The 12,532-nt window shown below is 38.6% G+C and overlaps 1 protein-coding gene across 1 annotated transcript; it reads right to left on the bottom strand.

Moving 5' to 3' along the window:
- Nucleotides 1-8,658: 8,658 nt before the first annotated feature.
- Nucleotides 8,659-11,518, bottom strand: Ivl (involucrin). The gene is made up of 2 exons (XM_023561304.2): nt 11,480-11,518; nt 8,659-10,418 (listed from the first exon to the last, which is right to left on the bottom strand). The coding sequence occupies exon 2, from the start codon at nt 10,408-10,410 to the stop codon at nt 9,001-9,003; it is 1,410 nt and encodes a 469-aa protein (XP_023417072.1). The 5' UTR covers nt 10,411-10,418; nt 11,480-11,518; the 3' UTR covers nt 8,659-9,000.
- Between the last annotated feature and the right edge of the window lie 1,014 nt (nt 11,519-12,532).

Raw genomic sequence — 12,532 nt, 5'->3', positions numbered from 1 at the left:
AACCATGTTAGTTGTCACATAGAGTTTTCAAAGACTGTATTTGACTGACTACATTCTTGACATGAGGCATTATTCAACAACACCTAGGTTAGGGCACGGTTTTGCTCTGTTTATTAATATTTATGATGCTTCTTCTTTGGAATGTCCTCAGGACATGAAATCTAATATTTCCCTACATGCAAAAAATGTGAAATACCTGGGATTTTATGTCTCCCTGTGGTTGCTTTAAGCCAATAACTTTTAGGTGTGGATGCAGGAAAGACTGGTTCTCTTCCCTCATGCCAGTACAGCTCTGAAGCTTATTTTCTGTTCAAGTCCCCTTTACATAACATTTATGTAAAGCTATTGTTTTTATATGGATCTTTGCTTGAAACCACACACCTGCAGTTTCTTCTCCTTCCCTGCCTTGCTTCTCTCATTGCCTTAGTAGTTTCCCCTGAAAGTACTGCCTTAATAAATTACTTTGTAAATAAACTTTCATCTTAGAGAATGCTTCCAAGGAACACAAGCAATGATACTGGCTACCAACTGTGATTTTGTGAAGCTAAGTGTAGTCATAGAATTCAGTAGTTGGTTTGCTCACTGACCAGAAGAAAAAAAAACACTTCATTGATGGTAGACAGAGCATTGATAGTGCTTGTCATGCAGTGTTGTAATTATCGTCTCTTATAGTGATGTGGAGGCAAGGTACAGTGGGTGTAATGAATTGGCTTTGACATTTGGAAGAACTAGGGAAAACAGTAAAACTGATTGATGCTGCTGGATGCTTTTGATATTTTGAAGAGACATAAAACAAACTTAGGTCATCCATTCATTTCCTTGAGTGACGATGTAAAATTCAGAAGGCCTCCATAGTTGTTTTTAAATAGATCTTCCTTTCTTGAAGCACAAAGATGATATTGAACTACAAGCCAGGTCTACTAACAGTAACCTTTGCAGGCAGCTGAATTCATAGCAACTATATTGTTTAACGCTAAAGGCAGGTTCATCCCAGGGGAGGAGTTGGTCCTTGAGATTTGGGATGAGAACACACTCGCAGTAGTACTTCATAATCCTGAGCTCTAGAATTTCCCAAATTCAGCATTTAGCAGTAGGTATTGTCCTTGGATAGAATATATACATCCCTTATTGTCTTGGTGAAGAAGTCTCAAGTTCAGCAGAGACTTATAAAACAATATTTGTTTTATTTTACTAGAGTTTATTTTATACCATAGACCTGGCCAATGGCTCAAGTCCTATCACAGTTGACATACTGATACTGGTCCTGCTAACAGAGAAGAAGTTTATTCATTGAAATATCTGTTGTATCTAGATAGTATATCCTAGCATGGGTTGGGAGAGCTTACCTGGAAGAGGATCTTGACAGCATTAGATCAGGGAATGTGGGATAATGAATAAGAGAATATTTGCTGATTTGGGTATAGAAAAAGCAATATGTGACTCAGTTCCCTTCAGAAAGTTCTAATATGTTTCTAGAGTACCTTTTGGAATGTAAAAAGTTATCATGTACACCAAATAATGTGGCAATGCCAGAACCACCTTGTCAGAATATGGAGAAAATGATTTAAAAGACTGAGAGGCATATGTGACTCCTTAGTATTGATGGGGATGATGGGATTTGAAGATAGCAGAGTACAAATGGTGTTGGTTAACCGTCAGAAGCAAGGTATATATGACTACCAGGATAGACAAGAAGGTTGCATTGTCAAAATGGTCACCAGGATGTCCTATCTCACAACAATACAGAATAATAGGTAACACAAAACAGAACTCTTAGATACAAGGTAAACAGATATGATTTGCTTTCATGTATGTAGTGGATGCCAGTTACCTTAAGTTATAATTTCTTTCTCCAAATCCAGTCCTGAGAAAGTTCTGAAAACCAGAGCCCTTTGACTAAAAAAGATGTAAGTGCTACAAAACCTCTTGAAGAAGGATGCTATAGCTCCACATTGTGAATACTATAGTAACTCACCAATTATTATTATTATTATTGTACCAGGAATTGAACTTAGAACCTTTCACTTGCCAGGCAGGTGGTTGTGCTGCTGAGCTAAATTCTTGCCCCCTACCCAATTAACTGTCCTTGAAAATAGGGAAGTACCCACAATTTTTTTTGTTGTTGTTATTGTTGTTTTGAAATGGGTATATTTTTATTGAACATTTAAATTTACAACATGAAGTTACAGGGTGCTTTATCCCATCCTCTTACAACTTTCCTACCCCAACTTTAAAACTTAAAGTCTTGACATATTCGTTCATCTTTGAACCCATGTAAATATTGTATCAACAACATCCCTGTCCTGTACTGTTCCCACATGCCAGCAATGAACAATGTCTCCTATTTTAGTCAGGATTTAAAAGGAAAAGATTTAATATAGGACACATAATTTATAGGATTATTTTATACTCATAGAGGCAAATGTAGAAGAGTTAAGGAGATATGTTCATACACTAGAGACCCAAAGAATCTTGCTGAGGGCCTGCATCCTAAAGCCTTGTCCTGCACGAGTCCAGGTAAAGACCTAGAGCTCATGGTCCAACTGGAGGCCTAGCGCCCACACCAATGCATCAAGGATCTGCACTGAGAAGATCCAACAGTCAGTGATGGAAGCTAGAAAGTCTATGCCAGCTAGATGAAGAATCTGTGCAAGCAGGATCAAGAATCTGCATTGGAGGCAGGAAGCAACACACAAAGTAAGAACCAAGCTCTGCCTAAAAGAGCAGCAGCCATCCTCAGTGACAGTGAGGACCTGAGCTCCTCCAACAATGAGAACAGCTGTGTTCATATCAGGAAAGCCTGCATAACAGGCTTCTTCAGGAGGACCAACTCCAGACCATGTACTTCTCCAGTTTTCCCTTTACATTGTTGGCAGCAATCTCTGGTGGGCCTTCTATACCCAGAACCACACTGATTCTGTTAATCTGGGTGTCACAAATTGACCACTAGTTAATCTACCACATGTCCTTTTGGGGAAATTGGTTTTATCTTCTTTCTTCACCACAGATTTTTATATATTTTGGTGGACCGTCATCCAGAATCTCTTCAGGCTTGGTTTCTCAGAATTTATCTTCATTAAATCTCTCCCTTTTTACTTGTTTGAATACTTATGTACTTTTGATACTTTCAAAATACTTACTTCACATAGATGGTTGTAACCAAATGACCCTTCTTGTCTTGGCTGTATTTTTAATGTTTTCTAATGGTTTATGTTCTACACGAAATGGGCCTAAACTGTGTTTTTAATGTTTTCTAATGGTTTATGTTCTACACGAAATGGGCCTAAAGAAGCTCAATAACGTCCTTCATAGACAAGTGCTTGCTCTACATTTCTCCCCCACTCCACACTGGCTGTAGAATGTCTGCTTCCATCTTCCTCTAAGACCTCTATGTTACCCTCCAAATCTTTTGAGGACCACTAAATACTTAATCTGAGCTAACACTGGTATCAAGGAATCGCACGCTTTCTGGTTAGGACATGTGAAGAACGGTGATAAATAATTCTGTGTCATGTCTTTCCATTATGGGCCATAGGCACATCCACTTGTGATTCTTTTTCTAGTTGCCAAATGTAAATTTATGGGATGACACACTTAGTACCTAGTAATTATCCTGTTTGTTTCTTGATCCATGGAGTATAAAATAGAAAATCAGGTTGAAATCCTTAAATAGACCTCCTCCACAAGCCCAGATGGTCATAAAAAAAATCCAGTACATACAACAGAATGGCTAAGATTAGAGTTACTATTATAATAATGCCTAATATACATTCCTGTTTCATTCACAAATATGGCTCCTGGAAAAAAAAGAAACAGATTATGGTGAATGGTAATGAAGGTTATGTGTCAATTATGATGAAAGATAATGAAGGTTATGTGCCAACTTGAAGGGTGGTTTTAGATAAGATTAACATTTAAATTGGTGAAACTGTGGAGCAGGTTACTCTCCATTATGTGAATGGGTTTCACACAATCAACTGAAGGCCTGAGTAGAATAAAAAGACCAGTGTCCCTGAACAAAAGGAAAGTATCCAAGAGACTGCCTTCAGATTTCATCAGTGACATGGAGGAGCTCTGCCAGGATCTTAGGCCTGCTGCTGCACAGTGCACTTTTGGACTTGCCAATCTCCAGAACTCAGTGAGCATGAACCATTTCCTTAGAGGAAGTCCCTACAATCTAGCATCACACACATTACAGTAGTTCTTTTTCTCTGGGGAACCAAAGTTTGTAGATTCCTACAAACTTATCAGTATTCTACAGCTTCTATATAATATATAAAGTCCTTAATAGAATATATCAATATAGTCACTGGTATATAATACTACACTATAGATTTGAAATGTGTTTTCCATTCAATCTACCAGGCAGGAGACTGTAAAATAGGACATTCATCTGGGATAGGAAACAATGCACAGTCATGACCATACCTTGAAACTATACACTTTTGCACTCTTATACAAAAAACAGTGGAAGGACTTGGTTGTATAAACATCCCAGAAAATATTATACCAATCTGCTATATTAATGACACATGTATTAGAACATCATGAGCATAAATTGTTAAGTAGTCAGGGTGTCCTGATAAGATACTTTAGCTCTACCAGCTGAAGTATATTTCTTTGTTATCACTTTAATATCTAAGTAACACATAGTAATATTGTTTTTCACACTAATGATATTTATTTTTCAATATTTTCTCTTTTTTCTTTCATTGCTCTAGCAATATGTTTATCAATTATATTGATGTGAACTCTAAGGAATTTTGAGGTATATCAGATACAACAGAATAAAAATGGAGACACTTGAATAATTTGAAGCCTATAAAATATTTGAAATGCTAACATATAGGAGTTTTACAAACAACCGATATTAAGCAACACATTCAAGATGCTCAGAGACCACACAGGATAAATATCAAGATGTCTACACTAGGATTATCCTAAGCAATCTGCAAATCTAAATATAAAGAGAGTATCCTTAAAGTTATCTCAGATATTTTTTTAAGAAATACTCACTTACACACGAGTAAGAATAGAAGTACATCAGACTTTTAATCATAAATGAGGCAAGCAAGAATATTGCACATAAAATATTTAAAATATTAAAAGTTAAAACATTAGAAATTTATATCACATGATAGCATTCTTAGGAATCAAAAATAAAATGAGTACTTTTCTCAAACAAACAACATTCTGGGTATTCATTGCTGGCATGTCTATGGAAATATTATTGAAAATATTCTGAAAGAAAAAGAAATACTAAAAAAAAATTAAAAGAAAATGATATAGGTCAGAAAACTTGGACCTACAAGAAGAAACAGCATCATAAAAGGACTAACTAGAGATAAAACAAAATGTTTACTTTCCTGATTCTTAACTGATCTAAGAAACAACAGTTTAAAGTAATCACAATAATAATTTACTGGATGAAAATAGCATATGAGTATATGTTCTGAGTGTCACAAAGAATGATTGAAAATGCTGTTAAAACCTACCTGTACTACATGTGAAGCAGTATAATTATTACCACTCAATATATTATTATTCAAAAGTGTTTTACATTAGTTATAAGTGTATATTTTAAATTCCAAGGAAACCACTGATTTTTGAAGCATATATAATTGACATGCAGGCAAAAAAATAAAATCTCCATTAAAACCTGAAAAGGCAGAAAATAGTACAATAAATAGAAATCCAGAATGGTAGCTAATAATCCAATTATATAAAATAACAATTTTAAATGTGCAAGGCCTAGATCAGTAATGGTAAGCCTTTTAGGGACAAGCTGTCAACTTATTGTCCACACTGCAATTAAACTTGAATGCCATGGTTTTAGTTTAGAAAAAAACAAATCATACATTAGCATCTTTTTTTCTTAAAAGAAAAATAAATAACAATTGTGCCATAAGTTACAGTGGTCTAGACACATCAGTTAAATACTAGCAACTGTGACCATGAATAAAAGCTAAAACCCAACTATAAGTTACAAGAATAATTAGAAATGATTCTGATTTTCTGCTACCTCTGCAAAAATAGAAGCAGAAGAAACTTTTTAACTCATTTCATGAGGCAAGCTTAACTCTAAAGAAAGCTATTTCTCATGAATGTAGATGTGAAAATTCTCAACAAAATATTAGCAAATCAAATTTGACAATGTATAAAAAGAATTTTACATTGAGATCAAATAAGATTTATTCCAGGTACAAAGCTATTTCAGCATCCAAAAAAGTAATTCATTGTATCAAGTGCTAAGAGGAAAACTTGTATGATCTTATCATCAAACGATACAGCCAAATTCTTGACAAAATCCAACACCTATTGATAGCAAAAATGTTCAGCAAACTGGGAATGGAGAATTTTATCACATGGATTAAGAAGATCTACAATAACCCTACAGTCAAGATTATAATTAATGGAGACAAATTGGACATTTTTTCTCTAAATTTAGGATTTAAAGGCAACTTAGCAAGATTCTACCTCCAAATTTAAAAAAAAAATTGAAAGGGATTGGGGATGTATATAGCTGAAAATGAAAGTCCTGAGCTACATTACAAGTACTGCAAAAAATGTTATGATAATAATAAAAATGGGAGAAGTTCCAAATTTATGTTGATACTTCAGTGTCAGTGATGGAGGGCTCTGCTCCTCTCTTTTTTTTTTTTTTTTTTTTTTTTGGTGACCTTTGGGCAATGACTTCAATTCTGATACAGCATAGAAAGGAATAGGTTATTAAGGAAAGAAACCGTACCATGGATAATCCTGACACACACTATCTCAGCCCAATGGCCAAGGTTACAATCAACTGTGGTAATTTATGATATATTTTATAAAACATGATTAAAATGGTATTTTACCCATGCAATCTTCTTTCTAAAAATCAATATCCTAGCCTGATTATAAGAAAAAAAGTCAGAAAAAATAAGTTGAGGGATATTCTGCAAAATTTCAAACTAGTACCCCTCAAAAATGCCCAGGTCATCAAAAACAACAAAACTCTGAAAAACTGTTACAGTCTTAAAGCCTTAAGATAAATAACAACTAAACACAATGTGACATCCCAGGTGAGACTGAAATAGCTTAAGAACATTAGGTAAAAAGGAAAGATTTCTGAACAAATTTCAAAATTTAGTTAATAATCTGCCAGTATTGTTTTGTTAATTATAACAAAACTACCACGCTAATGTTTGATGATAGCAATGGGGGAACCGGGCATGTAGTGCACAGGAATTCTCTGTATTAGCTTCTCAATTTTTCTAGAAACACAAAACTATTCTAAAAATTAGTCCATTAAAACAATAACAGCTACTTAAGTCTTCAAAGAAAGTTTGTAGATATTCTGGGTGTTTCTGATTATTTCTTCTTCTGACCTCTATTTTCCTAACCCAGTACTCAGTCTTACTGGTAGGATTTTTAGCCTACTTTCTCAGGATTAAGTAATGAGAACAAAATGACAAAGGCTAATACAAGGAGTGCTGTTACTCAATAGGAATTTTAAGAATACTTTGTGATGGGTGGACCACAGGGTGTGTGGAGATGGTAAGCAAGAGAGACCAGCTTGAAGCCTATTGCAATAGTTCAGGGGGAAATAACCTCAGGCTGAGCTTAGGAGGTATTGATAAGGGAAGCATGGAATTGATCCTAGTATCCTTACTCAGAAGATAAAAATGTGGTGAGTGTTGTGTGGGGTTGGGTGGACAGCAAGGAACTCTAAACACCATTCAAATCTATTAAATTTGAGCATCTATGGACACTTTATTAGGTATGTATGTGATATATCTTCCTGCCTGTGGTAGAATAGCTTTGAGTAAACTAAGAAAACCTACCCAAGATGATTTGGCTAGATTGCTTATGATTTAAAGGCAAGCAATTTGAAGAGTTCAAGACAGGACTTGTTCCAGGAGGAAGAGAGCTCCAAATCTGGATATGACTGGTGGAAATGGAAGATATAAAAATATGAAAGAGCCAGCATACAGGAGGAGGGAAACAGTTACAATGACTCCCAATCTATAGATCTCTATTTCTGCAGCCTGCTCAGAAATAGGAAGCCTGTTTTTGGCCTACAGAGTCTCTGTTCACCCAATATCTACTTCCCTTAATGATGTCATTTTTCTATCATAGACCAGTCCTGGAGCGTTACTTCTTGCTTTTCCCAGTTCTGTTTCTGCAGTTTTTGTAAAATATTCTTTAACTGAGTAGGCGATCCATTAGACTCTTGAAACTCGTGGGAAAAAGTAGACAAAAGTCCCTGGAAAAAGGGTGTGGCAGCAACTTGAAAGCCCCCTTGTATACACCCAGTTCCCTCCCCCATGTAAAGAGTTGAATTATACTGGGAAGTGTGTGGCTGAGTTCTGCTATGGGCTGGGATTGGGTTCTATATAGATTATACCAAACAGTGTCAGACTGAGACAGATATATCACCCTCCAGAATAACCTTTCCTCTCTTCATGGCTGGCAAGCATTACTTTCAGGTGTATATGTGAGTTTGCTTTTGTTTTTGTTTAGAATTTGTCTCTTTTTCAGAAGCTGTTGCATATGTTGACTAATTTGGGGAGTAAAAATAAAAGTCAAGATATTTGTCCTCCTTGAGGAATTAACCAAGAAAGTCAGCTATAGCCATTACCCTGAGAGACAGAGGGAAAAAAGCAAAAGTACAGAATCTCAGGATTTCCAGGATTTATTATGTATTATGTACACTTACACAGATTTAGCCACAATACTATGATGAAGTCAGAGTTACTATGGTAACAATAGTCTCAGACATAGTCTCTGATCACCTAGGGTTGGGATTGGGCTCCTTTGGGGTGAGTGCTGGATCATAACATCCTCTTTCCTAACACCATCAAAGAGACATGCAGAGGGCCAAGGTCAGGTAGATTCACAGGTGAAGGGAACATCCAGGGGAAAGTTGTGTCAGCAACTCTCTTTCCTTGTGTGGGATGGTCTGAGGGATACTAGGGTTGGTTTCTTAATTTTGGGTGGTCACTGCATCACCTGCTTCTACTATGTTTCTGGGTGGGGACAAAGACTTTGCTCCTTCACTGACTCAGTCTCTTGGACCTGCCCAAGAGTTGAGGCAGGAAAAGGTTGCTCCAGGTATTTCTCCTGCTGCTCCTGGTGCTTCAGTTGCTCATCTCTCTTTACTCGTTCTTGGTCCATTTGCTGGTCCAAAAGACTCTTCTCTTGTTCCACCTGTTTCTTTAGTTGCTCTTCCCTTTGTACTTTCTCTTGCTTGACCTGCTGCTCCAGCTTTTCTGTTTCCAGATACCCTTCGTGATCTCCCGGTTGCTCCTGCTGTGGTTCCTGCTTTGGCTCTGATTTCTGATGATGGTGGTGGTACTGCTGTCTCAAGCACACTTCATTGTCCTGGGGCTGGGGCTTCTCTCGTCGTCTCGGGTACAGCTCTGGTTCTTGTAGCTCTTCCTCTTGTCCCTGCTGCAACTCTGGTTCCTGTGGCTTCTCGAATTGTCCTAGGTGCAGCTCTGGTTCCTGTGGATTCTCCTGCTGCTCCAGGTTCTCCTCTGGCTCCTGTGGTTCCTGATGCTGTCCCAACTGCAGCTCGGGCTCTGGTGGTTTCTGTGGCTTCTGCTGTTGTTTCAGATGCAGTTCTTGTTTCTGAGGCTGCTGCTGCTGTGCCAAGTGAAGTTCCTGATTCTCTGGTTCCCGTGGCTTCTGCTGCTGTCCCAGATGCAGCTCTGGATCCTGTTCCTGTTTTTTTCCCAGATACAGCTCTGGCCCCTGTGGCTCCTGTTCCCCTTTTTGTCCCAGATTTAGCTCTGGCTCCTGTGGCTCCTCTTTCTGCTTTTTTCCCAGATGCAGCTCTGGCTCCTGTGGCTCCTGTTCCTGTTTTTTTCCCAGATGCAGCTCTGGCTCCTGTGGCTTCTGTTCCCTTTTTTGTCCCAGATTTAGCTCTGGCTCCTGTGGCTCCTGTTCTCTTTTTTGTCCCAGATTTAGCTCTGGCTCCTGTGGTTTCTGTGGCTGCTGTCCCAGATGCAGTTCTGGCTCCTGTGGCTCCTGTTCCTTTTTCTGTCCCAGACACAACTCTGGCTCCTGGGGATTCTGCTCAGGCTGCTTTCTCAAATGCAACTCCTCTGGCTCCTGCTTGTCTTCCAGGAGCAGCCTTGGTTCCTGGGACTTTTGTGACTGCAGGGGTACCAGGTGTAGCTCTGGTTCCTGTTGTTTATGCTCACATTCTTGTTCAGACAGCCCTTTGGCAAGGGTTGTGTGTTTGTCCTCATGCTTGGGGGACTTTTCCACTGAGAGCTCAGGTGACACCTTCTGGCATGGGTCAGGCAGTGAAGCTGCTTGCTTTATTTGCTCCTGCTGGATACTGGCTGGAGGAGAAACAGCCTTGAGGAACTGTTGATTGATAGCAACAGGTACAGTCACTGGCAGTGTGTGTTGCTGGGACATCTTAGTACCTGTTGTGGGTCAGTATGAATAGTAGGATGGTCAGAGGCTGAATACAAATGAAGTAAGTGAACCCCTTAAAATCTACAGCAGTGTCTGGTTTTTCAGCAGAGGCAGCAGAGAGTAAAGCGTAGAAATGGGAAGAGATAGAAAAAGGCCCTCTTGGCAGTCCTTTTGTTCTCAGGCAAGAGCCAACAAAGAGATCTCTTCCCATGGCTGCTTTGCAAGGGTGATCTGATACTATTTAATTTACCACTCTTACCTACTATTTGCCTGTGTCTTTATTCCTGATCTCCAGTCATGAAGGAGGGATAAATTCTAAGATTATGTCATAGCAAGTAGTAAGACCAAATGCCTTGAGTCCTAGAAAACCAATAACCTGTGCTAGAAGGGAACGAGAGGTCATGGCATCAAGTTTAGACAGGAGTCACCTGACGTATTCTGGACTAAGTCTGTCATTTAGCCTTTCTAAATCTCAGATTTCTTCTCTGTAAAATTAGCTGGTTGGCCTATCAACACTAGAGCTCCTTTTTTTCCTCACTTTCTGAACTTCAGCTATATCCCAAGAGCTTGGGGGAGAAAACAAGGGGAGCTAGCAGGCTGCTGAGAGTTGAAACTTAATGAAATAAGCCTTATACTTCAAAATTGTATACTCTTGTCCCTGTTCTGCTTAAGCTTATCCACATAAAAACACTCCCCATTCGATAATCCCCCTTTACATAGCACAGTCAAAAATTATAAGCATTTTTTAGAGTCAATTTCTTCCATTAAAAAAATAAAATGTTGGTTAACCAATGCAAAGAGTTCTAAGAGAATTTAGTTCTGCACCCCTCCCCCTCTGCCTAAATTCTTTCATGCACACACAAATCCAAAAATATGACCCCAAGCAAAGATGATACATGAGAACACTGCTGTCTTCCTGGCTTTCCATGTATCCCTAGAAGGAAAGGTAATCCAACTTAATCCAGTCCAAAAGCAAAATCCACACCCACCTAAATTGGTCACCCCAGGGCACAATCTGGCCTGTCAGAAGCTTCCGGTCCCAACCCTGGTCCTGCCTGCAGATACTTACCAAACTCACAATAGAGGCAGAGGCAGAGGCAGGAGCTTCTAGTGGTGTATGAGGTGAGCATACACCAGTGCACCTTTATACTATTCCTCCTACCTAGCCTCCTGATTGGGTTGGAATTGAGGAACCGGTTCCACCACTCAAGTTGGTCAGCCCCTTTATGATTCATTATGGACATTTGAAGCACTGAGGCCCTCAGGGGCCTTTTCCTTAGCTCTTGCATGGTCAGAGGATTCTGAGGGCTCAGTTACTTCTGTGATTCCCTCTGACCAGGGTACAAGGGAGGTGAGGAAGACAGCTTATTATTTTGTGACTTCAGCTGGACTTCTAAGAATATCACTGTATCTACCTGTGCAATGGATACATTCTCTTTATTAGAGTGACAGCTTGACTTTTAAGGTTATTAAATAAGAAATTAGGTATTTTTGAAGATGAGAAGAGTTATTTCTCCTGAAGAGATGGGATTAGGTCAGGAGCTTGTCCTCTCTCCTATTTATTCTTTGGGAGAAATAAACTCTGTCTTGAGAAAGGTCTGGCTTTAGGCCATCTAGAGATCACAGAAGTCTTCTGCCATGTGCCCTGCTACATGCCAGGGGTTTTACAGTCCCCCAACCTTGTGTTTGCAGAAGTTCCCAAAAAAGACATGCTCATAAAAACTCCAAAGCCTGTAGCATTATAGACAAAAAGAACTGAATAGAGACAATATTTAATGGTGAGTACGTATTTATATAATAAAACATTTTCTATCATTATTTTTTTGACAAGCATAGAAACACAATGATCATATCATCCACTGCCTTCTCTAAACCATTTTTTAAAAATTAGCTTAAGAAATCTGAGTAGAAATTTGAGGACAATAGTGAAAGAATAAAGTCTAAATTCACTGGCAGGGCCTAAAAGACCTCAGGATGCTTGATTCCTCCTTTTTGCCAAGTACCAATGCATGCCAATCTTTCCTTGGTAGGTTCTCTCCTACCTTTCTGAGCATTTTTAGTTCCTAGGACAGATGTCTACTTCCCTCTAGGGCTGGGCACCTGTTTGCTTTCTGTAAGTATG

The sequence above is a fragment of the Cavia porcellus genome, unplaced genomic scaffold, assembly GCF_034190915.1.
Source record: "Cavia porcellus strain 051 isolate PalLab524CR breed Dunkin Hartley unplaced genomic scaffold, mCavPor4.1 scaffold_1, whole genome shotgun sequence".
NCBI classification, from domain to species: domain Eukaryota; kingdom Metazoa; phylum Chordata; class Mammalia; order Rodentia; family Caviidae; genus Cavia; species Cavia porcellus.
The sequence above is the reverse complement of the archived record's forward strand: the minus strand, read 5'-3'. Positions and strand labels throughout refer to the sequence as shown.

Coding starts and splice junctions, on each gene's coding strand:
- Ivl (XM_023561304.2), bottom strand. CDS start 10,410: ATGTCCCAGCAACACACACTGCCAGTGACTGTACCTGTTGCTATCAAT.